At 44.1% G+C, this 23,563-nt stretch overlaps 1 protein-coding gene across 3 annotated transcripts; it reads right to left on the bottom strand.

Moving 5' to 3' along the window:
* Positions 1–1,526: 1,526 nt before the first annotated feature.
* Positions 1,527–22,037, bottom strand: exoc3l1 (exocyst complex component 3-like 1). Of its 3 annotated transcripts, none has more exons than XM_023817254.2 (13): positions 21,829–22,037; positions 18,097–18,272; positions 17,632–17,851; positions 12,689–13,086; positions 9,019–9,308; positions 8,802–8,919; positions 8,119–8,244; positions 7,853–7,953; positions 6,530–6,640; positions 3,666–3,936; positions 2,977–3,132; positions 2,593–2,726; positions 1,527–2,102 (listed from the first exon to the last, which is right to left on the bottom strand). In XM_023817254.2, exons 1-13 carry the CDS (start codon positions 21,869–21,871, stop codon positions 1,916–1,918), a joined length of 2,331 nt encoding a protein of 776 aa, XP_023673022.2. In that variant the 5' UTR covers positions 21,872–22,037; the 3' UTR covers positions 1,527–1,915. The 3 variants fall into 3 exon arrangements, with proteins under 3 accessions (XP_023673022.2, XP_023673023.2, XP_023673024.2); XM_023817255.2 differs by having other exon boundaries at positions 18,097–18,254; XM_023817256.2 differs by lacking the exon at positions 21,829–22,037 and having other exon boundaries at positions 18,078–18,237.
* Between the last annotated feature and the right edge of the window lie 1,526 nt (positions 22,038–23,563).

The raw sequence follows: 23,563 nt of genomic DNA, 5'->3' as shown, positions 1-23,563 counted from the left end.
GCTCATCTGGCAGTGTGGCAGGGCTGGTTGTGATCTCCCTGTTCCTCTGCTTGTAGTCAATGATGTGTTGCAAACCTAGCTACATGCGCCTAGAGTCAGTGGTGGTGTAATATCCCTCCAATTTCTGCCTGTATTTTCTCTTAGCAACCCTGATGGACTTACGCAGGCCATATCTAGCCCTTTTGTATTCCTCAACATTGCCTGAGAGAAATGCAGTGGAATGTGCACGTAGCTTCGATCTGACTTCTCCATTAATCCAGGGTTTCTGGTTAGGGAAGCTCCTTTTATTCTTTGTGGGGACAACTTTTTCATTCCAAAAGCTGATGTAGCCAGTTACCCCTGTGGCATGTCAGTATTACCATCCTCTCTGAAAGCAGCAGTTCTGCACACATCCCAGCTAGTACTCTCAAAGCAGTCCTGTAGTATAGAATGAGTCTGAGAGAGATACTGCCTGCCGCTTCTTTCAAAAAGATTTATAACCTAAAGGTCAAGATGTCACATTTGTCAAAGTGACAGGTGGGGTTGCAGAGGTCACTGGGACAGGGGTCATGTGACATCAGGATATGGTTGGCATGGCGTGAGGAGACTGATATGAAGCAGAAAATGGCTTGGCATATGGGTGCTTTAAACCCATTTAATATTTTTTTAGATTGCGGTATTCTGTGTCCTTTCTACGAGAGATAGTGCGGATCGAGGGGAGTCTGTTAAGAAACAATCTACGTAAGACCTGTATCAGCAGGTATGGACGGAGCAACACCCCCTCCTACACCCGAAGCCTTATTAGATGAAATCGACAACATCAACGATGCGGTCGACCCTAATGATGAAAATTATACGCTTTACTTCGCTCAACATGACTCGACACCTGCAGCGTCTACTGAAGCCAGGGACGAAGAGCCCTGTTTCCTACTGTCCTTAGAGACATTGTTAAGCATGTTAAATGAAAGGCATCGGGATAATCGCCTATAACTATAACAAGATAAAACGCGATGTGAAAACGTTTCACCTGTTTAATAGACCTGGACATATACAAGTCTTTTGTGTGAGAGTGAATTTTACTTTCATTTATATTTATTTATTTAAGGATAAATAAAATACCATATAAAGCCATTGTAGAGTTATTGCAATATTACGATCTTTACAGTGGTTATGTTCAAACCTAATGTCATACTAAAAGCATTACAGAAGTTTCCTTCAGGAATCTGTATAGAGGAGAGAGGTAGACCATTCTCTTTGTGTGTATACCCAGAAAAATAAGCAACATTTTCAAATAAATGTGAAAATGATGTAATACTGACTAAACCAGTTATTTTCATTGGCCGCGTTTATTGTAGACTTAGATAAATTGAATATCCTATAATTTTCCTCAAAAAAATTGTCTGAAGCTAAAAAAATCAGAAAACTAAAATATGACTAAAACTAAATTGCATATTCATCAAAGGACTAAAACTAAGACTAAATCTAAGTATGCTGTCAAATTTAACACTGCACTTCATAAGTATAATTGAATTTAGAGAGGTCTCAGGAAAGTTCTTTTCAAGTTTATTGTACAAGATTTTATTAATTTTATTAGCAAATGTATTACATATAGCATGTGTAATGTGAATAACTGTTTGCTGCTGTACCATTGCCTTTGCCTTCCAGGTGCATCTTGGCTGATAACATAAGAACATAAGAAATTTACAAACGAGAGGGGGCCACATATGATCACATATGGCCTCACCTTGCTATTTATCATAATGTCTGAGGCCAGGTCACATGATCACTGTCTCCCAGACCCCCTTCTCTTTTTTGTCTTAAGAGTTCAGGATTACATGAAACAGTAGCAGTGGATAGTGAGACAGAACTACAGTGGTTTGAACTTCCAGAGTGCAGGAGATCTTGATCAGTAAACTGGTCAGAGTGGTTGTTCTTGTCAGGAACACCTGGCAGTGGGTAGGCAGAATGACATGCTACGGGGGGGCACCAGGATGTCCGAAAACACCGGACGGTACCCAGGGGGGAGAATTGGGGTGCTCTGCTCCAACATGTCAAGAACCACCCCTCGCAGCTCTCGTGGAACATCGCCCCTCACATCCAGCAGCACGGAAACATGCTCCTCACTGGACACAAATATAGACACACATGGGCATTTAAAGGGGCAGTAACACACACACTTAGACACAGGGCAGGACAAACTGACTCAAGGCACTTAACAGAAAGAGGGGGGCATTTAAAGGGGCAGTAACACACACCCCTACATATAGGTCAGGACAAACTGATATGGGCTACTTAACAGAAAGAAGGGGGCATTTAAAGGGACAGTAACACACACCTACACACATGACAGGACAAACTGACACAGGGTACTTAACAGAAAGAGGGGGACATTTAAGGGGACAGTAACACACACACCTACACACAAGGCATGAGTAACTGACAAGGTATATGCTTAAGAAAAAGAGATGGACTTTTAAGAGGATGATAACACACACATTGTATATGGTTAGCATGCCATTTAACGCTGAAATTAAATAAAAGTAGCACTACTTTATGGTTGTTGAAGATGGGTATTGCCCACCCCTGCGGGTCGAGTGTTACCCCAATGCTCACCTGATGTCAGGGTACTTGGCTACCAGGCCGGATACCTCCAGGATCAGCAGGCTGGGGTCCTGCAAGCGGATGATTTCAGCCAGAATAGGCAGCAGCACACTGGGTGTAACCCCACTCACCGAGCCCTCTCCCTCCTAGACAGTGACATGAACAGGCAGTCAGATACAGGCACTGTGCTCACTAATAACAGCCATTACAGAATTCACACAGAAACTACCAGTCTTCACTGAAGCATCACATTATTTAGTTAATTAAACATGTACTACTGTAGCGATTACAAAGATTTATGTAATCTGCTATCATATTTGATTTTTTAATTAATTTCAGCATACGGATGCAAGTTTGTTGTGGGGTTGCTATGCAGATGGAAACCCACATACTCACCATGTCCTGGAAGACGTCCCGCAGCAATTGGGCGTCCTGCACTATGCGCTCAGCCACCTGGTGGCGCTCTCCTGCACCCCGGCACACCAGCCTCCTCTGCATCAGTGCGCGCACATACTCCACCACCACCAGCCGCTGGCACTCTTCCTGTAGACGCTGGGAGCATGAGGAGAGGTCATGCCAAAGAGGACCAAAGGCCTGGGTTCGTATTACACCACAGAAGGTATAAATGACGTGTGATTCATTGCTTATATCAGGGCACAAATGATCTGTGTCATTGTTTCAATCCTGTTTCCCAGCAAGCACTGAGTAGGAGGCATCCTGGGGGAGATGCCAGTCCATCAAAGGGCACAATTTAGAGACACTGCTCTACAAAAACCACATGGATTTTGGTGGTGGGAGGGAACCCATACAAGCATAAGGAGAACATGCAGACTCCACCTGCAGGGGCAGAAATGAAACCCACAGCCTCAATGGTGTGAGGCCACAGCGCCACCCAGGCTGGCCACAGGGAGAACAGGCAGACTGCACATGTCTTGCAGCAAGGCTGAGATCTGACCCTGGTGGCCAATGTGAGGTTATCCTCGGCTCTCTATGTGCTTCGTAAAGTAACATAAGTGATTGATGTGTGATGTCTTGCCTGAGTCCCACAGCCTTGCAGCCAGATGCTGCTCGGGGAGGGGTCTGACCTGGCGACAGGGTGGCCTCACATGGCCATATAGCTCACAGTGGCGCTCCAGAACCCTGCAGAGCAGGGGGGTGACCTCGCCATGGGTCAGCCAGGAGCCGGAGAGCAGCCTCAGCAGCAGCGGCTGGAGCTCCAGTAGTAGCCTATCCATCACCAGCCGGCAGGCCTTCTTCACAGCGCGGTCCAAAGCTACCAGGGGCCCAGGGGGTGGCCAGGAGAAGCAACCCGTGGGGCAGGCAGTGCACTGCTGCTGCAGGCTCTCTATCGAGCCCCTGGATGGGAGGAGAGCAAGGCCAAGCAACTCTATTTAGGAGATCAGCAGGGCTGTCAACTCTCACGCATCTGGTGTGATACTCATGCTTTCAGACTCCACACTCTTGCAAGAAATCTTACAGCAAATCTATACCATTCCATTATAAACCTAGAATTAGTGTTGGGGTCATTTTCAAAGCCTACAGAATGTTTACAAAGTAATAAAACTCTTACAAAACATTCAAATGCATGTGCACGCCTGTGTAGATTTGTTCTGACCTGAAAATTTTACTCCAGCCAGCTGACTAAAGTTGGCAACCCTGGATCAGTTGTCGATACCCAGGTACATACACTGGTAAGCCGGTCTATCCATTTGTCTGATACATTATGTCTAGTGGTTTAACTTGGTCACCTGTAATGGTGTGACCATAGTTTTCTTGGGTTTTTAGGTGCATGCACGAAAATATATTTTTTTGGGTAATAAAATAGATTAAGTTACCCTTTGGACCAGTAACTCATCTAATAGGGTAGGTCTGTCTTTCAGTTTGATAGAACTAACAGGTGTTGCCTTGTTACATTTTTATGTAATTAATAGCACATTATCATTGTGTATGTGACGTCATTCAAAGCCAGTGTGCTGCGGCTCCTCATATAAGGATGGTCGCAACTCGCCTCTGTGCTCTTTTTGAGCCCCAGCACCACAGAGTTTACAAATAAGCACTGGTGGAAACCAGTTTTAAGGAGAAGAACTACCACCTACTATGTTGCAGTGTGAATCATATAGATATTGAGGCTGGATAATTTTGTTTGTCACCTTCTGATAATAAAGAATAGCTTAAAACCACAATTAACAATCTGGTTTCTTTAACTTTCACACAGGAGCAAAAATCAGCCTTTTAACTGGAAAAAAATAATGATTTGACTTTTATCATCGTAGTTAAGTATGCCAACAGATAGGGTGTTTCATCAATATTTCATTGTGTTAACATTTTTGGCCATATTGCCCAGCCCTACGTGTCTGGGCTCACGTCTACAAGTGACTAGTGATCACAGTAGTTAAATAGACTGGACTTTGGGGGAGAAATGTGCCGATGCACTAGTGTAAGTACACCACTTTTTTGTGCCTAGCTGTGGCATGTTACAATTGCTCTGTGATTTTTAAGCTTTATCTATTTATTTTTGGCTTGGGATAAGTTTTTTTTATTTGTAAATATCTTGTTTAGAAAGTGGATGGATGTGGCTATCCCAGAAGAACAATAATAGACCATCGCTCGGGTTCAGGTCAGGCAGGCTGTTTCTTCCAGTCACACCGTTCCAGGTTCCACATGAGAGGTAAAGTCACCCAGTAGTCAAAGGGGGCACCTTCCAGCATCCCACTCAAGGTCTACAAGAAGACCAGATAATCTGAACTGATGTTCAGTGCATAAGCACAGACATCAGTCGGGTCATATCCCCTGAGTTGAAGTCAAATGGAGATGACCTTCTCAGGGGGCTACTGTATGAGTAAACCCACCCCTGCCAAGTACCTCTCCCCCAGGGCAACTTTAGTGACAGAGTCAAGCACAGGCACACTCACACATAGGCAGAGATGGTGTCCAGCACATGCATACACACATTCATGCATCTGCAGAAGGCTTCATGCACAATCAAGTATATGCAGAAGAAGGCGTCACGCACAGTCATGTATATGCAGAAGAAGGCGTCATGCACAGTCAAGTATATGCAGAAGAAGGCGTCATGCACAGTCAAGTATATGCAGAAGAAGGCGTCATGCACAGTCAAGTATATGCAGAAGAAGGCGTCATGCACAGTCATGTATATGCAGAAGAAGGCGTCATGCACAGTCATGTATATGCAGAAGAAGGCGTCATGCACAGTCAAGTATATGCAGAAGAAGGCGTCATGCACAGTCAAGTATATGCAGAAGAAGGCGTCATGCACAGTCAAGTATATGCAGAAGAAGGCGTCATGCACAGTCATGTATATGCAGAAGAAGGCGTCATGCACAGTCATGTATATGCAGAAGAAGGCGTCATGCACAGTCATGTATATGCAGAAGAAGGCGTCATGCACAGTCAAGTATATGCAGAAGAAGGCGTCATGCACAGTCAAGTATATGCAGAAGAAGGCGTCATGCACAGTCAAGTATATGCAGAAGAAGGCGTCATGCACAGTCATGTATATGCAGAAGAAGGCGTCATGCACAGTCATGTATATGCAGAAGAAGGCGTCATGCACAGTCAAGTATATGCAGAAGAAGGCGTCATGCACAGTCAAGTATATGCAGAAGAAGGCGTCATGCACAGTCAAGTATATGCAGAAGAAGGCGTCATGCACAGTCATGTATATGCAGAAGAAGGCGTCATGCACAGTCATGTATATGCAGAAGAAGGCGTCATGCACAGTCATGTATATGCAGAAGAAGGCGTCATGCACAGTCAAGTATATGCAGAAGAAGGCGTCATGCACAGTCAAGTATATGCAGAAGAAGGCGTCATGCACAGTCATGTATATGCAGAAGAAGGCGTCACGCACAGGCATGTATATGCAGAAGAAGGCGTCACGCACAGGCATGTATATGCAGAAGAAGGCGTCATGCACACACACACTCACTTGAGTACAATGCAGTTGCTGATGGTGGCCAGGAGGTAGTGGAGGTAAAATGGATTGCGGCCATGATCCTTACGGTGCTCCTTCCCAAACTCCACCAGGGCTTCGCGAAACCTGAGGGACAGAGAAAAAGAGGAATGGAGCTGGGACCGGTTGCACAAAACATTTTAAGTTTACCCCTAAAGTATGATACTTTTTTAGGGTTTAATTTCTCCTTAACTGAGTGATTTATTTAAGGATGTTGCACAGAATCATTTAAAAGGTTTTCTTAGTTAAGGGAAAATCTTAAGGAATTTACTGCATTGAAATTTTTACGGCAGTAAAATTGTACAATCTCCATGGTGACCGTTTGTTTGCTTGCACTCATGCCTGTTCGTGATACTTGTTATCACCCCCAGTGTTAATTTTGTAAACAAAAATTGTTGACTAAAATATGGTCTGACAAAGGGTTTTTTTGCGTGATGATAACTAAAACAAAAACGTAATTAAGAAATGTGTTAAAGACAAGGACGAAATTAAACATGATGAGTGGAATATATAATGATAAACTTTGCTGAATGGTTGATGAGAAGCACCAGCATTGACTTGGAAGATACGTCGAAAAACTGGGAAAAGATTATATTAAATGCAATTTTGCATGGGTCTCCATATTTCTACATTGGAAAATTCAGTCAATAACCAATATACTTTTATATAAAATCACCAGTGATGAAACCCGCTAGCACTAAATAGCGGGATAATGCTACATTTTTTATTCTGTGGAAAACAAAAGATCAATCTGATAGCCAGATATAATAATGAATTATAAACATGCTGGTAGTCATAAAAATAAAATCATACATAGACTGTCGGTCAGGTAAAATCATTAATGTTCATCATTAATCGTACCCACTGGGCGTTCTCAGTTGCAGAACCCACTGGCCATTCTCAGTTGCAGAACACTGTTCTCAGGACCCATTCATTTTCTTCATTTATTGCCATAAACTCAGCCATGTTGTGGTAAAGATACAGTCAGAAGTATCTTAAGTTTTTTTCTTTATTTTGGTTAGTTTTGTGCAACCGTTAAGGGAACTTTAAAGGATTCCTTAAGTATAAGACTATGATAAGGAGAAAAACTTAAGTACTTAAGCGAACATTTTAAGGAAATCTGAAGGAGAAAGCTTAAGGGTGTTTTGTACAACCAACTTTATTTTAAGGAAACTTTTACTTGGACTTTAAGGAAAATCTAAACTTAAGTTGTTTTGTGCAACCGGCCCCTGCACCTCAGAATGTCCTAAGAAGTATGAGCGTGGTGGCTAGCATGTAGCACCAGGGCATGCTACCTACCTGTTAAGGAAGCTCTCCAGCTCGTAGAGTCCCATGTGTATGGTCTGATCCCTCAAAGATTCACTGATCATTAGGGCCACCTGAGCATTCTCCTGTAACATCTAGTAGAACCATGAGGTATGAGGCACAGCATGGAGTATAGGGAACACAGCCTGAGAGCAAAGGTTGGATGGATAAAGCTATATTTATGTGATTTGAGTACCTATATGATTTGAGGATAAGTGAACATGTGTTTACCTGTTTATTATATAAATACACATGCACACCTGAGCAATGATGGTGGGCAGGCTGGTGTGGTAGAAGCCCTCGTGGTCCACATCAGGCTCCTGATCCCTTTGCCAGTCTGTCAGCTCTACCTCCAAAGCCTTGTTCATCCAATCAGCCACACTGTTCTACAGTGAAGGCACCATACCCACTGTGACATTACTCCTGAAGATAGTTACCCAGGCATAACACAGGCAGAACAAACAGCAAATACAATCCAGTGAAGCAACATCATTAAATATAAAATATGAAATTAAAATTTATAGTTATTTATAGCAGCACCAAATACTATATTTATGGGGGGACTGTTAACTACTGTGGCTTGCCTTGAACGTCAGCTCACATTTCGGCTAATGTGAAATCTTTTATATGGGACTAAATCAGAGAAGAGTGGAGCTCTGTTGCTCCACTCTAAACCCCTGTACTAAGGAATTTGCATGTGCATTTCATTTACACGTCAGCTAAAGGCCACTGTTTATGCATACAGCCCTACACATGCCTACCAATATATACCATCACCTTTGGTAGTTATAAACTTCACTTCACAAAGCAGCATGGGAAATATGCCACACAGACGTGTGGTTGTTCCGACTCAGAGATCAACAACTTTTGATTTAAAATCAGCAGCAGGGACAGGCACGTGAGTATAGAGGCACACAAGCAGAGAGGGGGTCTGCTGCCTCACCCGAATGCTGTATACGTATTTGCTCTGAAGTTTTTCTAGGGTCTCGGGGGAGATGAGGGGTCCCAGCTCAAGCGGGTCCATTTCCGATACCACATCAGGATGGCCCAACATGTCATGGCTTGGACAGTGGACAGAGAACAATGTTAATGGTGGGAGGGGGGGGGGTGGGGAGTCACACATTCACACCACTCACATACACGTACACACACACGCTCACCTGCCGTAGACGTGCAGCACCCAGTTGAGCACGGCGAAGATCTCCCCCCTCTCCAGGTCCCAGCTGCTCACCTGGGCCAGGTGCGTCTGTAGGCAGCGGTGGACAGTGGCCACATAGACGCGCAGCAGCCGGTAATGGGGCGGCACACACTGCTCCAGCAAGTGCTGCACAGTGGCCACGTCTCCCATGATGCTGTGCTGCAGGCCAGACAGGTGGTTGGCCAAGCCGGAGCCTCGAGTGTGCAGGTAGGAGACACTGCAGAAGCGTGACGACACCATCTCATCCATCACCTGAGGGGCCACACAGTATATATATATATATATATAGATGAACAGTGCTTCAGTTCCCACACCGCTCTGTAGGAGCAGCTCGGCCGTTACACGTATTTATTGAATTTCACCACCAGCTCACTTGATCCAATAATTTAATTAGTTAAAAAGTAAATGAGATGTTGATTAGCCAGACATGGTATGTTAGTGGTACATCAATGTGTTGTATGGTTGAGCTGAGCTGACGGAATGAGAAGTTTTGAAATGGCTAAGCTGATAAATATAATTTTCCACCAACACGAATAAAGAACAATGCAACATCACTCTCTTTGGCTGGTTAAGACTTTTGCCTTTTGCACTGTATACATACATACATATATATATATATATATATATATATATATATATATATATATATATATATATATATACACAGTATATATGGATAAATTTGTTGGCGTCCTTCCAGCTCATTGAAACAATGCTTAATTTCTCCTGAAGATTGATTCAATTAAAAGCGATTGGCTAATGTATGCCTGCATGCCTTTAGTATTTCATACAGTACACCAGTAAAATTGTGAAAAGAAATTATTTGTTGTTTATTTTACAAAGATATGCTAAAATAGTATGGACCAATTTGTTGGTACCCCTAAAGAGACTATTTATCCTGGCATTACCGTTAGTGTTAAACCTTAATTAGTATCATAGGTGCTTTCAAGCTTTTAAACAGCCATTTTACATGCTACACTGAACATGGAGAGAGCAAACGTTCAGGTTCCTGTGACCACAGTTGCCAATTTTCTTAAAAAGTATAAGGTTCATGGGACTGTAGCCAACTTCCCAGGATGTGGACGCAAGAGGAAATGCAACCCCAGGTTGATCAGAAGGATAGTGCGAATGGTAGAAAAAGAACCAAGGAAACCATCTAAACCCATTCAAGCTGAGCTCCAAAGTCAAGGTATGTCACTTTCTGATCGCGCCATCCGTTGCATTTTGAACAATAATGGGCTTTGTGGAAGAAGACCATACCTACTGTGAAACATGCAAGCAGCCCGGATTAGTTTTGGAGCTGCTTTGCTGCATCTGGCACGGGGAACCTTGAATCTGTGCAGTGCACAATGAAGTCTGAAGACTACCTAGGCATCCTGGAGCGAAAGATACTGCCCAATGTCAGAAAGCTCAGCCTCAGTCGCAGGTCATGGGTCCTCCAACAGGATAATGACCCAAAACATACAGCTAAAAGCACTCAGGAATGGCTGAGACTACCTAAATGGCCCTCCAAGAGCCCAGATCTTAATCCTATTGATCCTTTATGGAAAGATCTGAAAATTGCAGTGTGGAGATGCCACCCTTCAAACATTAGACAGCTTGAGCAGTTTGCTCAGGAAGAGTAGGTCAAACTACCTGTGGCAAATGCAGACGTTTCACTGTAAAGTACAGAGATCGGTTGTTGGCAGTGATTGCTGCAAAAGGTGGTGCCACAAAATATTCAATTAAGGGTACCAAATTAAGGGTCCATGCCATTTTCATTCATTTAATTATATTAAATATGCAGCTGAATCAATAAGTAAAAGTCCGATTTGTGTTAAATATGGAATAAACAATAACGGATGCCATTAATCTTTTGTCAGTTTCAAGTTATGTCAGAGATAGTTGTGTTTTTTTGTTGAAGGGTACCAACAAATTTGTCCACGTCTGTATATGTGTGTGAGTAAGTGCATATACAGTGAGGAACATAAGTATTTGAACACCCTGCAATTTTGCAAGTTCTCCCACTTAGAAATCATATAGGGGTCTGAAATTCACATTGTAGGTGCATTCCCACTGTGAGAGACAGCATTTTAAAAAAAATTCAGGAAATCACATTGTATGATTTTTAAAGAATTTATTTGTATTGCACTGCTGCACATAAGTATTTGAACACCTGGCAATCAGTAAGAATTCTGGCTCTCAAAGACCTGTTACTCTGCCTTTAAAAAGTCCACCTCTACTCCACTTATTAATCTAAATTAGTAGCACCTGTCTGAGCTCTTTAAAGACACCTGTCCACCCCACAGTCAGTCAGACTCCAACTACTACCATGGGCAAGACCAAAGAGCTGTCAAAAGACACCAGAGACAAAATTGTGGACCTCCACAAGGCTGGAAAGGGCTACAGGGCAATTGCCAAGCAGCTTGGTGAAAATAGATCAACTGTTGGAGCAATTGTTAGAAAATGGAAGAGGCTAAAGACGACTGTCAGTCTCCCTCGGATTGGGGCTCCATGCAAGATCTCACCTCATGGGGTATCACTGATGATATGAAAGGTGAGGAATCAGCCCAGAACTACATGGGAGGAGCTGGTCAATGACATGTAGAGAGCTGGGACCACAGTTTCAAAGGTCACTGTTGGTAGAACACTACGCCGTCATGGTTTCAAATCATGCATTGCACGGAAGGTTCCCCTGCTCAAGTCATCACATGTCCAGGCCCGTCTGAAGTTTGCCAGTGACCATCTGGATGATCCAGAGGAGGCATGGGAGAAAGTCATGTGATCAGATGAGACCAAAATAGAACTTTTTGGTCTAAACTTCACTCGCCGTGTTTGGAGGGAAAAAGAAGAAGGAGTTACATCCCAAGAACACCATCCCTACTGTGAAGCATGGGGGTGGAAACATCATGCTTTGGGGGTGCTTTTCTGCGAAGGGGACACGACGACTGCACTGTATCAAGGAGAGGATGAATGGGGCCATGTATTGTGAGATTTTGAGCAACAACCTCCTTCCCTCAGTCAGAGCATTGAAGATGGGTCGTGGCTGGGTCTTCCAACATGACAATGATCCGAAGCACACAGCCAGGATAACCAAGGAGTGGCTCCGTAAGAAGCATATCAAGGTTCTGGAGTGGCCTAGCCAGTCTCCAGACCTAAATCCAATAGAAAATCTTTGGAGGGAGCTGAAACTCCGTGTTGCTCAGTGACCGCCCCAAAACCTGATAGATCTAGAGGAGATCTGTGTGGAGGAGTGGGCCAAAATCCCTGTTGCAGTGTGTGCAAACCTGGTCAAGAACTACAGGAAACGTTTGACCTCTGTACCAAATATTAACACTGATTTTCTCAGGTGTTCAAATACTTATTTGCAGCAGTGCAATACAAATAAATTCTTTAAAAATCATACAATGAGATTTCCTGAATTTTTTTTATTTTTTTTTTTTTAAATGCTGTCTCTCACAGTGGGAATGCACCTCCATGATTTCTAAGTGGGAGAACTTGCAAAATCGCAGAGTGTTCAAATACTTATGTTCCTCACTGTATATGCACTTGTGACCTTCCTGACAGCTTTAATGGGTCTGGCCTCAGGCTCACTCTACTCTGGGCTGTGCCTTACTCCTTACTGTACCATACTCTGTTTGTATGATGGTCACCTGAAAGAAGCGTTTCCTCCAGCAGCGTGGTCGCCCTGGGGGAAGGGGCCTAGTGCAGCCCCCCCCCCTCCTCTCCTCCAGCAGAGCGCGGTCCAGTGCTTCCTCCCGCTCCACTATCCGCACAGCAGACACAAAGGAGGTAGGGTTCTGCCGGGCTAGCGCGAGCCCACTGCCCACAACGGCCCAGAGCTCCCTGGCTAGCGCCTCCACCAGGCGACCCACATCAGAGAAGTAGGTGCGCACCAGCTCCTCGTCTCGTGGGTCCAAAGCTGCCCCCCCCACACCCAGCTGCCACAGCACCTCATCCTGCCAGCGTTCCAGCTCCATGAGGTGGGTGTGGGCTTCTAGGAGGCGACGAGATTCCACCAGTCTCTCTGTCTCCAGGACCACGCCTCGCACTGGGGGAAGGAAAGACAGAGCGAGACACAGTAGGAGAGAGGAAGAGAGAGACCAACGGATGATAGGATGGAGGAGGGAGTGGGACAGGGGGAGGTAGGATGGAGGAGAGAGGGAGAAACAGAGGGATGATAGGATGGACATAAAGTAAGGGAGATGGAGAAATGGAGCAATGGAGGGATGGTATAAAAGCAGAGAGATACTTTGGAATGTCAGTAGGTCACAGATAGGTAATACCTGTGATATTTGCACACACTCCTCACACACTCACCAACCACTGCAATTTCTAGAAGTACTGGATGGATCACCTGGAAATGTGAAAGTCAATAAATGTATTTTTATCTGAATGCTCTGAGTCCTACTGGTGACACATAACTCTGAAACTTTGTTTCACTTCACTTTCCACTTACATGCCTTTATGCAGAATCTTTCCCCACCAATTAGACAGTTTACTGCATTTCTTTGTGTGTGTCTTAACCCTCTGGAGCCGGCTATGCTGCCCACTGGATAAAACAGAAATTTTGCCAAACTGTTTAAAGAACTCTGCAAATTTTCATCATAGAAACGTTTCAAAAAAACACCCCCAGACATACTACTACTTTTTAAATATACGCTATATTGGCAAAAGTATTGGGACACCCCTCCAAATCATTGAATTCAAGTATTCCAATCACTTCCATAGCCACAGGTGTATAAAATGAAGCACCTAGGCATGCAGACCGCTTCTACAAACATTTGCGAAAGAATGGGTCGCTCTCAGGAGCTCAGTGAATTCAAGCGTGGTACCATGATAGGATGCCACCTGTGAAGTCCATTCATCCATTACCTTGCTACTAAAAAATCCACGGTCATCTGTTAGTGGTATTATAACAAAGTTGGGAACAACAGCAACTCCGCCACAAAGTGGTAGGCCACCAAAAATCACAGAGTGGGGACAACGCATGCTGAGGCGAATGTTGGCCCCTTAGTTCCAGTGAAAGGAACTCTTAATTCTGCCATTTTGGATAATTTCATGTTCCCAACCAGTGCACAAAGCGAGGTCCATTAGGACATGGATGAGTGAGTCTGGTGTGGAGGAACTTGACATCAACCCGACAGAACACCTTTGGGATGAATTAGAGTGGAGACTGCAAGCCAAGTCTTCTTGTCCAACATCAGTGCCTGACCTCACAAATGCTCTCCTCAAAGAATGGTCAAAATTCCCATAAACACACTCCTAAACCTTGTGGACAGCCTTCCCAGAAGAGTTGAAGCTATTATAGCTGCAAAGGTTGGGCCAACTCCATATTAAAGTCTATGTATTAAGAATGGGATGCCATTAAAGTTCATGTGTGTGTAAAGGCAGGTGTCCCAATACTTTTGGCAATATAGTGTATATAGGTAGAAACTAAATATATTTTAGAGCTTTGTAAGGAAAATAAAAAGAAGATGGGTGACTGACTTGAGTGTCTGAGTCTTGAAGCAGCACTGATTACCCAACCATTTGTAAAAGGCACTATTCATATGATAAGGATATGATAAACCCACGGCTGTTACTGGGTCAAGAAAACACGTGAAAACTCCCACAAACAAGAGCACATGTCTTGGTTTTGTTTACACTGACTGGGGAGCTGCAGCTTTTTAATTTTGTGCTGGGAAACAGGTTTCACTGAGAAAATGCGGTAAAAAATAAATCACTTCTATTCATAGAAGCAGTATTACAAATTTGACTTGTTTTTAAATTTTGATCGCTACTATAAAAATGTATCATTATAAATATAAGCACTCCGTTGGTAACTAGGTTATTCTTTTAACATTTTCCACTACATATTCATATCTTAAACTGTCATATTATTCATATTTTTACATTATATATTAATTTCTCAGTTGCACTATAGGCAACATTTTCTGTGACATAACTGTAACAGATACATTAATGATATATACAGAGCCACAGATTTTTTTTTTGTGGCCATGATACACACACAAATCCCTAAAATGTGCACATGATTTTTTGTGTTCTCAATTTGCTATTTCAAGCCCTTGAATTAATTTTTAACTTAATTAAATTTAGCATTTTGGTTAAATGAATTCCCTTGCTACATTCTCACCTTGCACCTCCCACACCTTAAATCTTGTTGGTATGTATGCAAAAAAGTAAAATCCTGAAAAAACATTTTTTGGTTGTATCCATCACCTTTAGATATTTTAGTGTCATTCCACAGATAGGGGCCAAATACAAAAACAAAACAGGCTGCTCTCAGCTGAAACCCGTTAGAGTGCAGGTATGCTGTTAAATAGTGATGGAGAAAATGACGCTTCATGAACCATTTGCTGTATTTTTTTTACCCCACTAGATGGTGCTCTTGGTTTGCTTTGGGGCATTGTTTGAGCCCTTTTTTGAACAAAGCATCATCTAGTGGAGTCAGAAAATACAGCAAATGGTTCATGAAGCATCATGATGGAGGTTAGGTACCAGAGTCTATGTGGGGGTGAGTTCCAAAGTTTTGGAACCATTAGAAGCTTACGGGAAAGCCAGTGACAATTACTGGGACATGGTGGGATTGGCTGAGACAAATTTTGACAATCCCTAGTCATAACTACTTTTATAAGGCCAATATATTAAAATGTACTAGGAAGACAAGTTTTTCTTCATTGCAGCTCCCCTCAGTGGTCAAATGAGACAAAATTTGGTAGACACCCCAAGAATGTGGTCCTGAGTGCATTCTCAAAAGACCAAAGCATTGCTGAGGTATGGCCACACATCCTGACTGGCGGCTTTGTTACCAAATTCATTCAGTATGACAGACAGGCTTTGAAAATCAAAAATCCCTTGATTGGACAAAATTTGTGGATTGTACAAAATTATATCCAATATGATGGCTGCAGCAATTAGGCGGACGTGAAAATCTTGATGTGTCAGACTGGGCCCATCAAATAATGTTAGGCAAGATAAGAAAGATTGTTCTAGGTCAAGCCATTCAATAGTTATTAGTCAGAAGACATGGTTGGTTGTTGCAGCAACCTCTAGTGGTGGAATGACACAATCTTTGTTGGCCTTCCTCAGAATTGTGACCCAAGGCTATGCGCCAGATTTAGCTTTGAGCAATCAAAGTGTTGCTGAGATATGGCCAGACATCCTGTTTTGAGGCTTTGTCCTCAAATTCTTTGGACAAGAGTGGCCATAGCGTTCCATTTAGCAAAATTTTGTTTGCAACCCTCTCTGGATGATTCACAATAAATTTGGTGGTGACTGAATCAATGGCCTAGGAAGCGTTCGCAGAGGAAGGTTCTCAGAAAAATTCAAAATTGCGGAAAACCCATTTGGGAGGACTTCAGTTCACTTGAATTGGGACTAGCCAACGATTACGAGAAATCAAAGATCACAATTCTAGGCCAAAAAATTCAAAGGTTATAAGCAAAAACATATCTTGAAATTTGGTCTGATGGGGGCACTAAACAGATGGATTGAACTAAAATTTGGTGAGCAAATGCATTGGACTGGCCCCTATCAGTGTTCCAAATTAGAAAGGTGAAGACTGGTCCAAATTTGTGGTCCGTGGAAAATACTTAAATTTTCACTAAATCCCTGACCCCAAATTTGGTGTCTGAATAGGTTGAACTGTTCTCTATTGAGGTGCCAAATTAAAAAAAAAAAGTTACTAATCAGTGGGTTAACATTAACAACTGGGTTGCCTTAGACTCCCATTGCAGAGCTTGCCCCCCTAATAATTATAAAAATAATAAAATAATCATGAAAAATAGTAACAATTACAATAGATACCTATGCACCTTCGGTACTTGGGCCCCTAATAATATTAATAATAATAATAACAGTGAAAAATGCTAACAATTACAATAGTTGCCTACGCACCTCTGATGTTTGGCCCCTAATAAATAATAGTGAAAAATACTAATAATTAAATCAAAACAAATGACTGAAACAACCTTTTATTTTGATATCATTTTGCAGTGCTGCTTTAATTTTGGGGTGAGCTGTCTGAAAATTTGACCAATTGTAATTTGTCATGTGCCTGCAAAGTTTGAAAAAGATCCATAAAACACTTTTAAAGTTATTGTGTTCGCAAGACCAAGTTTCTTCTATAGCTGCTGTTTCCTTCCTTTGCTGCCACACAGCACTGCTGCTTCATTTTTGGGGCAATTTGTCTGAAAATGAAACCAGGTGTTCTTCATTGTTTTGTTCATATTGTTTTCGTGAAGCAGCAATAAAATTCTTCAAATGCTTTTTGATTTATCACATTTACAAGGTCAAATGTCGTCTGCTTTCCTCTTTGCAGCCACTAAGTGGTGCTGCTTCAGTTTTGGGGTGAGCTAGCTCAAAATTTAATCAGTTCCAGTTTGTCACCCATGCAATGCCTCTGAAAAGTCAGAAAAAGATCCATCAAATGTTTGTGGTGGTGACAACGGTGGCGGAGGCGGCGGACCAGATCCCAAACCATATGTATTCACCAGTGTTCATTTATTTGTTATCTCAGTGTTAAATTTGAATAATCATTTTATTGTCACATTTGTAGCTTAAACCATCACAGAGTGACAGTTTGACTCACCTGAGTGAAGGCGGGGCAGGTTGCTGACAGCGGCGAGCAGCTGGGCGTGACTGATGGATGCCCCCCGCAGTACAGCCAGGGTCTCGGTGCCCTCTGCGTTTTGGAAGCCCTCTGCCTTGACCTCAGCCAGAGAACATGACACCTCCTTAAGCTCCAGCCGCGCCTCCCGTAGCTGCTTGAGACCCCGGTCTATGCCCTCAAGGTAGGTCTGCACCATTGACTTTGGGAGGAAGACACATAATGTCACATGAGACACAGGACAGGGGGCGCATGAAAGCAGCAGAACAAGCTGGGCTCCAGCTATGATGTCAGTGCATGTATAGCGCCTGTAAGTGTGTAAGTGCTGTGCAGACACAGTGACTGGGGAGCAGACAGATACCAGGCCGTATGTCTGCGTCTTGGCTTAGTGGTGGGATGGGGTGTATGTATGTGATCAGGCTACTCACAGGTCCGTTTGGGTGCTACCTTGAGTCTGGAGTGGATGGACTCAGTACGCTGCCTTTCTCTCATGCGGTACTGCCCCAGCTTCTCCAGCTGCTCCGGTCGCGAGAACACGCCGGACGCCCATTTCAGGGCGGCACCCCGGGCCAGTTGCTCCGCCCTCTCCAGCTCCGGCCATACCTCTACAATGGGCAGGGCGTCTGTCAATCAAACAGCCGGCATGGCCCAGAGGCCAGTTAGCAACCCAGACAGAGGCAGAATGGCCCAGAAGGAATGGTTACATCCGCAGGAGGAAGCCATTGAGAGCAGGCTCTGTGTGTGTGTGGATTATGTTTATATTAAATTGTGGGAACCAAATGTCCCCCACAATGTGATAAAATCCTGTTATTTTGACATTATGGGGATCATTTTTCAGGTCCCCAAAACGTTGTGTGAAGGCAAACTAAAAAGTAGAAATACAGTGGTTCCTGTGGTTCAGGAACAGAATCTGTTCCAGGAAAGTGGTCGCAAACCAATTTGTACGCGAACCAAGGCAATTTTTCCCATAAGAAAGCATTGAAATTCGATTAATTCGTTCACAAGCCTACCAAATAATATTTTTTGTTAATTCATTTTCTGGTTTTTATAGTAAAAACTTTAAAAAAAATATATCCTCCTGAGACCCGACCTATTCATTTATGTCCATTGTAGTGGACATTGTATTTTTGCATTTATTTTTTCACTGATGTTGGGAAACGTATTTATTCTTGTTGTGCACTAAAGAGGACATGCTGTGAAATTAAAATAAGAATAAATTTGAAAAAATCTAAATTGTAAGATGTCTTACATATTCAAAAAAGGGGATAGAAGTAATCCAGCAAACTATAGGCCAATCAGTTTAACTTGCATAACTGGAAAAGTAATCGAAGCTATAATCCAAGTGAAAATTGTAGATTACCTGGATTCAAATAACATTCTGAGGGATATCCAACATGGATTTAGGAGAGGTAGATCCTGTTTAACTAATCTACTTGAGTTTTTTGAGGAAGCTACAAGAGAAATTGATCACAAAACGTGATCTATGACGTGATCTACTTAGATTTCCAGAAGGCCTTTGATGTTGTCCCCCACAAACGGCTCTTGCTTAAGCTCAAAGCTGAAAGGGTTTTAGGAACTGTAGCAGCTTGGATCGAAAACTGGTTAACAGACAGGAAGCAGCGGGTAGTTATTAGAGGCACAATGTCGCAGTGGGTCTGCGTTCATAGTGGGGTACCGCAGGGTTCAATTTTAGGACCACTATTGTTCCTAATTTACATACAGTAAATTACACCAATACATACAGTAAACTGGTTAAATTTGCAGATGACACCAAGGTGGGTGGTGTAGCAGATACTAAACTAGCAGCACAGAGGCTACAACGGGATCTTGATTTAATTAGCAACTGGACTGATACTTGGCAGATGAAATTTAACATAGATAAATGTAAAGTAATCCATGAAGGGAGCAGAAACATATAGTTATTTTATGGGTTCCACTGAAATAAAGGTAGCTGATTATGAGAAAGACCTTGGTGTGTATGTTGATGCTTCCATGTCCCACAATGCTTCCATGTCCCACAATGCTTAATTGCTTCCCCACAATGTGGGGAAGCAATTAAAACGGCCAATAGTCAAGGGAGGTGATGCTATGATTATACAATTCCTTGGTAAGACCCCACCTAGAATATTGTGTGCAGGTTTGGTCACCATACCTTAAAAAGGACATTGCTGCCTTGGAAAAGGTTCAATGTAGGGCTACAAGAATGATTCCTGGTTTGAGGAATGTCTTATGAGGAGAGGTTAGCTAAGCTGAATCTGTTCAGCCTCATGCAAAGGAGATTAAGAGGGAATATGATCCAAATATATAAGATTCTAATAGGTCTGTATGCTGTTCAGCCAAATGACTACTTCAATATTAGTTTAAATACTAGAACTCATGGCCATAGGTGGAAATTAGCGGGAGAACATTTTAAAATGGATTTGGGAAAACACTTCTTTACACAACGTGTAGTTTGAGCATGGAATAGTCTTCCTGTTCATGTAGTGCAAGCTAAAACCCTGGGAGCTAGATAAGATTTTAACAACTCTGAGCTATTAGTTAAGTTCTCCCCAAATTATCTTGATGGGCCGAATGGCCTCCTCTCGTTTGTAAATTTCTTATGTTCTTACCACAGCGTTCGTGAACCGCAGGCACCACTGTACAAAAAATGCAAAAGTATTTTTTTTTGGTTACTTATGGTTAAGGTTAGGGCAGGGTAGGGTTTAAGGTTGTCATGTTGGGATTAGAGTTTTCCCCATAGAAATGAATTACAAACCTGTGTGTGTGTGTGTGTGTGTGTGTGAATGATGCAATGCATGACTCTCTGGTCATAAGACCCTGGTCTTAGCTGAGCCTTTTGTACAAGACTCCTGAAATCTCCTCATTCCTCTGTTAACTACTCTGTGGGTCCACTGTGTTATACAAATAAGCTTTCTCAGGCAGCATACTGCCCTAAACAACTCAGAGCAGAAGAATCCTGGATGGTTGTAGTGCTCAGTCTCCTGAAGTAGTCACATGGCAGGAGGCAGATATTCAAACATGAAGTAAGATTCCCAGCACAAGTTAACCTGTCCACCATCAAACTGCCCGGGGTGAGATTCCCAGCACAAGTTAACCTGTCCACCATCAAATTGCCCACGGTGAGATTCCCAGCACAGGTTAACCTGTCCACCACCAAACTGCCCGGGGTGAGATTCCCAGCACAGGTTAACCTGTCCACCACCAAACTGCCCGGGGTGAGATTCCCAGCACAGGTTAACCTGTCCACCATCAAACTGCCCGGGGTGAGATTCCCAGCACAGGTTAACCTGTCCACCATCAAACTGCCCGGGGTGAGATTCCCAACACAGGTTAACCTGTCCACCATCAAACTGCCCGGGGTGAGATTCCCAGCACAGGTTAACCTGTCCACCATCAAACTGCCCGGGGTGAGATTCCCAGCACAGGTTAACCTGTCCACCATCAAACTGCCCGGGGTGAGATTCCCAGCACAGGTTAACCTGTCCACCATCAAACTGCCCGGGGTGAGATTCCCAGCACAGGTTAACCTGTCCACCATCAAACTGCCCGGGGTGAGATTCCCAGCACAGGTTAACCTGTCCACCACCAAACTGCCCGGGGTGAGATTCCCAGCACAGGTTAACCTGTCCACCACCAAACTGCCCGGGGTGAGATTCCCAGCACAGGTTAACCTGTCCACCATCAAACTGCCCGGGGTGAGATTCCCAGCACAGGTTAACCTGTCCACCATCAAACTGCCCGGGGTGAGATTCCCAGCACAGGTTAACCTGTCCACCATCAAACTGCCCGGGGTGAGATTCCCAGCACAGGTTAACCTGTCCACCACCAAACTGCCCGGGGTGAGATTCCCAGCACAGGTTAACCTGTCCACCATCAAACTGCCCGTGGTGAGATTCTCAGCACAGGTTAACTTTTTTAAAGTGATAACTGCATTTTAATGGGACAGCTTAGGACAATAAGTAAACAGTGAATGCCAGCTGTGTTGATAGGGGACTTCATTTGTAAACTTCCATCATTTCTAATAGTATTTAAGATAAATACACAGGCTGTCAGATGCCATCAGTATGATGGAAAGCCAGCAGACCACGCTGTGTCACTTCAGACCTTCTGTTTCCTCCCAGAAAAACTTTGGAGAACAGAGAACAAACAGTGCAGTTTGTCAGAGGGGGAGAGTGTTACCTTCAGAGTTCCCATTGCCGTTGTTCACTCCGTCGACCGACATCCACTTTCGGTTCAGCTGTCCGTCAACCTGTCACCAAGGGAGACTGCGGTTGGGTCTACGAGAGTTTGACGCAGCTCAAACAGAGGGAAACGGGGAGATAGAATGAGCTAGAGAGAGAGAGAGAGAGAGAGAGAGAGAGAGCTGGGCAGATATCCACACTGACAGCCTTCCCCCCTCACATCCTCTACAGACCAGCAGGAAGGGGGGCGGGGGGGGGGACAGCCAGACAAGGGGGGGATGCAGGACCACATGGGCAAGGGTGTATACAAAGGGGGGGGGGGGGCAAAGCAAAGTATCTGTTACTCAAAAAACACTTTTCTATCCTTGAAAGTCCCTTTGTTTCCTGTGAGGTAATTTCCTATGCTGGATGTGGAACAAAGGAAATGCCGACCAGACCAAGAGGAGCAGCAAGCCACTGATGTCATCAGCTAGAGACGGGCAAGGTGCTGCTGTCTCAGTAACGGCAAAGCGGCCAGTACTGGGCAAATAGTGCTGAGTCACTACTTGTGAATGCTGTAAGCCCTCTGAATGTAATCTGCTCGAACTTGGTCATCAACTTTGGGAGTTTGAGTATCGAATTTAAGGACTGAATATTTCTGCCCCTCTCTGACACAGTGACAACAGAACTCTTGACGCTCAACTCTTGACCCACAAAGACACTCATCAAGTGTTCTACTAATGCATTGACAGCACAGAGACACAGCAGCTGACTGTGCCCAGCTGGCCAAAAGCACGTAAACAGCCAGCAGGAGGAGCAGACTCTTTCCGATTATCCACGTGAGCCCAAGCTGTATCAGTCACTGAAACACAAGTCACTTTGTCTCTTGTGCTGACAGATTCCATCCTATTGGCTGCCGGGTGTGCATGATGTGCCAGAGCCTCATAAACAGGGCACAAAGGTGGGCGGGGCCTTCTGTCTGAACTCACCGTCCCTACAGGGGCCCCCGATTGGCAGGGGGTTGATGTTCTGTAAATTTCGCAGCCCAGGCCACACATGGGAGATGCTAGGTGAGGGGGCAGGAGCGGCGTCGTCAGGCAGGCGGGCATGTGGGAGCGTGCAGATCTGGGAGTGTGGGCAGGACCAGGAGTGGGGACAGTCGGTCAAGCAGCTCTACAAGTGACAATCTTCAGATCAACTCCAGGTCATCCTTACTCAGCCCATAATGCCACAAGAAATCCCAGATGTTCATGTCTGAGGGGATAGCGGGCCACGACTGGGGGGGGCGCCAAGGCAGCCTTGCATCTGTACTCCCCCCGGGGGCCTGATCTGGGTCCCGGGAGACAAATGCCTGACCAGGATCACAGGGGACATATGCTCCTGTTCCACCCAGTGGATGAAGGTCCTGGACTCCACCCTTCTTCCCCAGCAGCCCGGCAATGTTGTACAGGACAAAGCAGGGGTCCAGTGGGAAGTGATTGTCATATCTGTAATTCAGTAAGTACAGTTAACAAAGCACAGTGACACTGACTGGGGATACCTTAATCTCAGAAAGGACAATGCAGTTTTACCCTTAATGAACAGGTCATTATTAATTCTGTCATTGCTAGTGATGCATCTTATTGTAGCAGGGGGCTACCTTTGGGTATTCTGGGTTCTGTCCATAGTCCAACGACATATGATGGGTGTCTGTAAAATGGCAGCAGTCTACGCATATGTGTGTATGCAGACAGGCGTCCCAGGCAGGCTTTACC

Source organism: Paramormyrops kingsleyae, chromosome 13, assembly GCF_048594095.1.
Source record: "Paramormyrops kingsleyae isolate MSU_618 chromosome 13, PKINGS_0.4, whole genome shotgun sequence".
Classification (NCBI taxonomy): Eukaryota; Metazoa; Chordata; class Actinopteri; order Osteoglossiformes; family Mormyridae; genus Paramormyrops; species Paramormyrops kingsleyae.
The sequence above is the reverse complement of the archived record's forward strand: the minus strand, read 5'-3'. Positions and strand labels throughout refer to the sequence as shown.

Bases quoted from the DNA above. Each gene is read 5' to 3' on its own strand.
- exoc3l1 (XM_023817254.2), bottom strand. From the start codon at position 21,871: ATGTCGGTCGACGGAGTGAACAACGGCAATGGGAACTCTGAAG. The intron at 8,245-8,801 runs GTGAGGCAGCAG...CCTTCACTGTAG, and splicing joins AATACGTATACAGCATTCGG to AACAGTGTGGCTGATTGGAT. The intron at 6,641-7,852 runs GTAGGTAGCATG...TCTGTCCCTCAG, and splicing joins CTGGAGAGCTTCCTTAACAG to GTTTCGCGAAGCCCTGGTGG.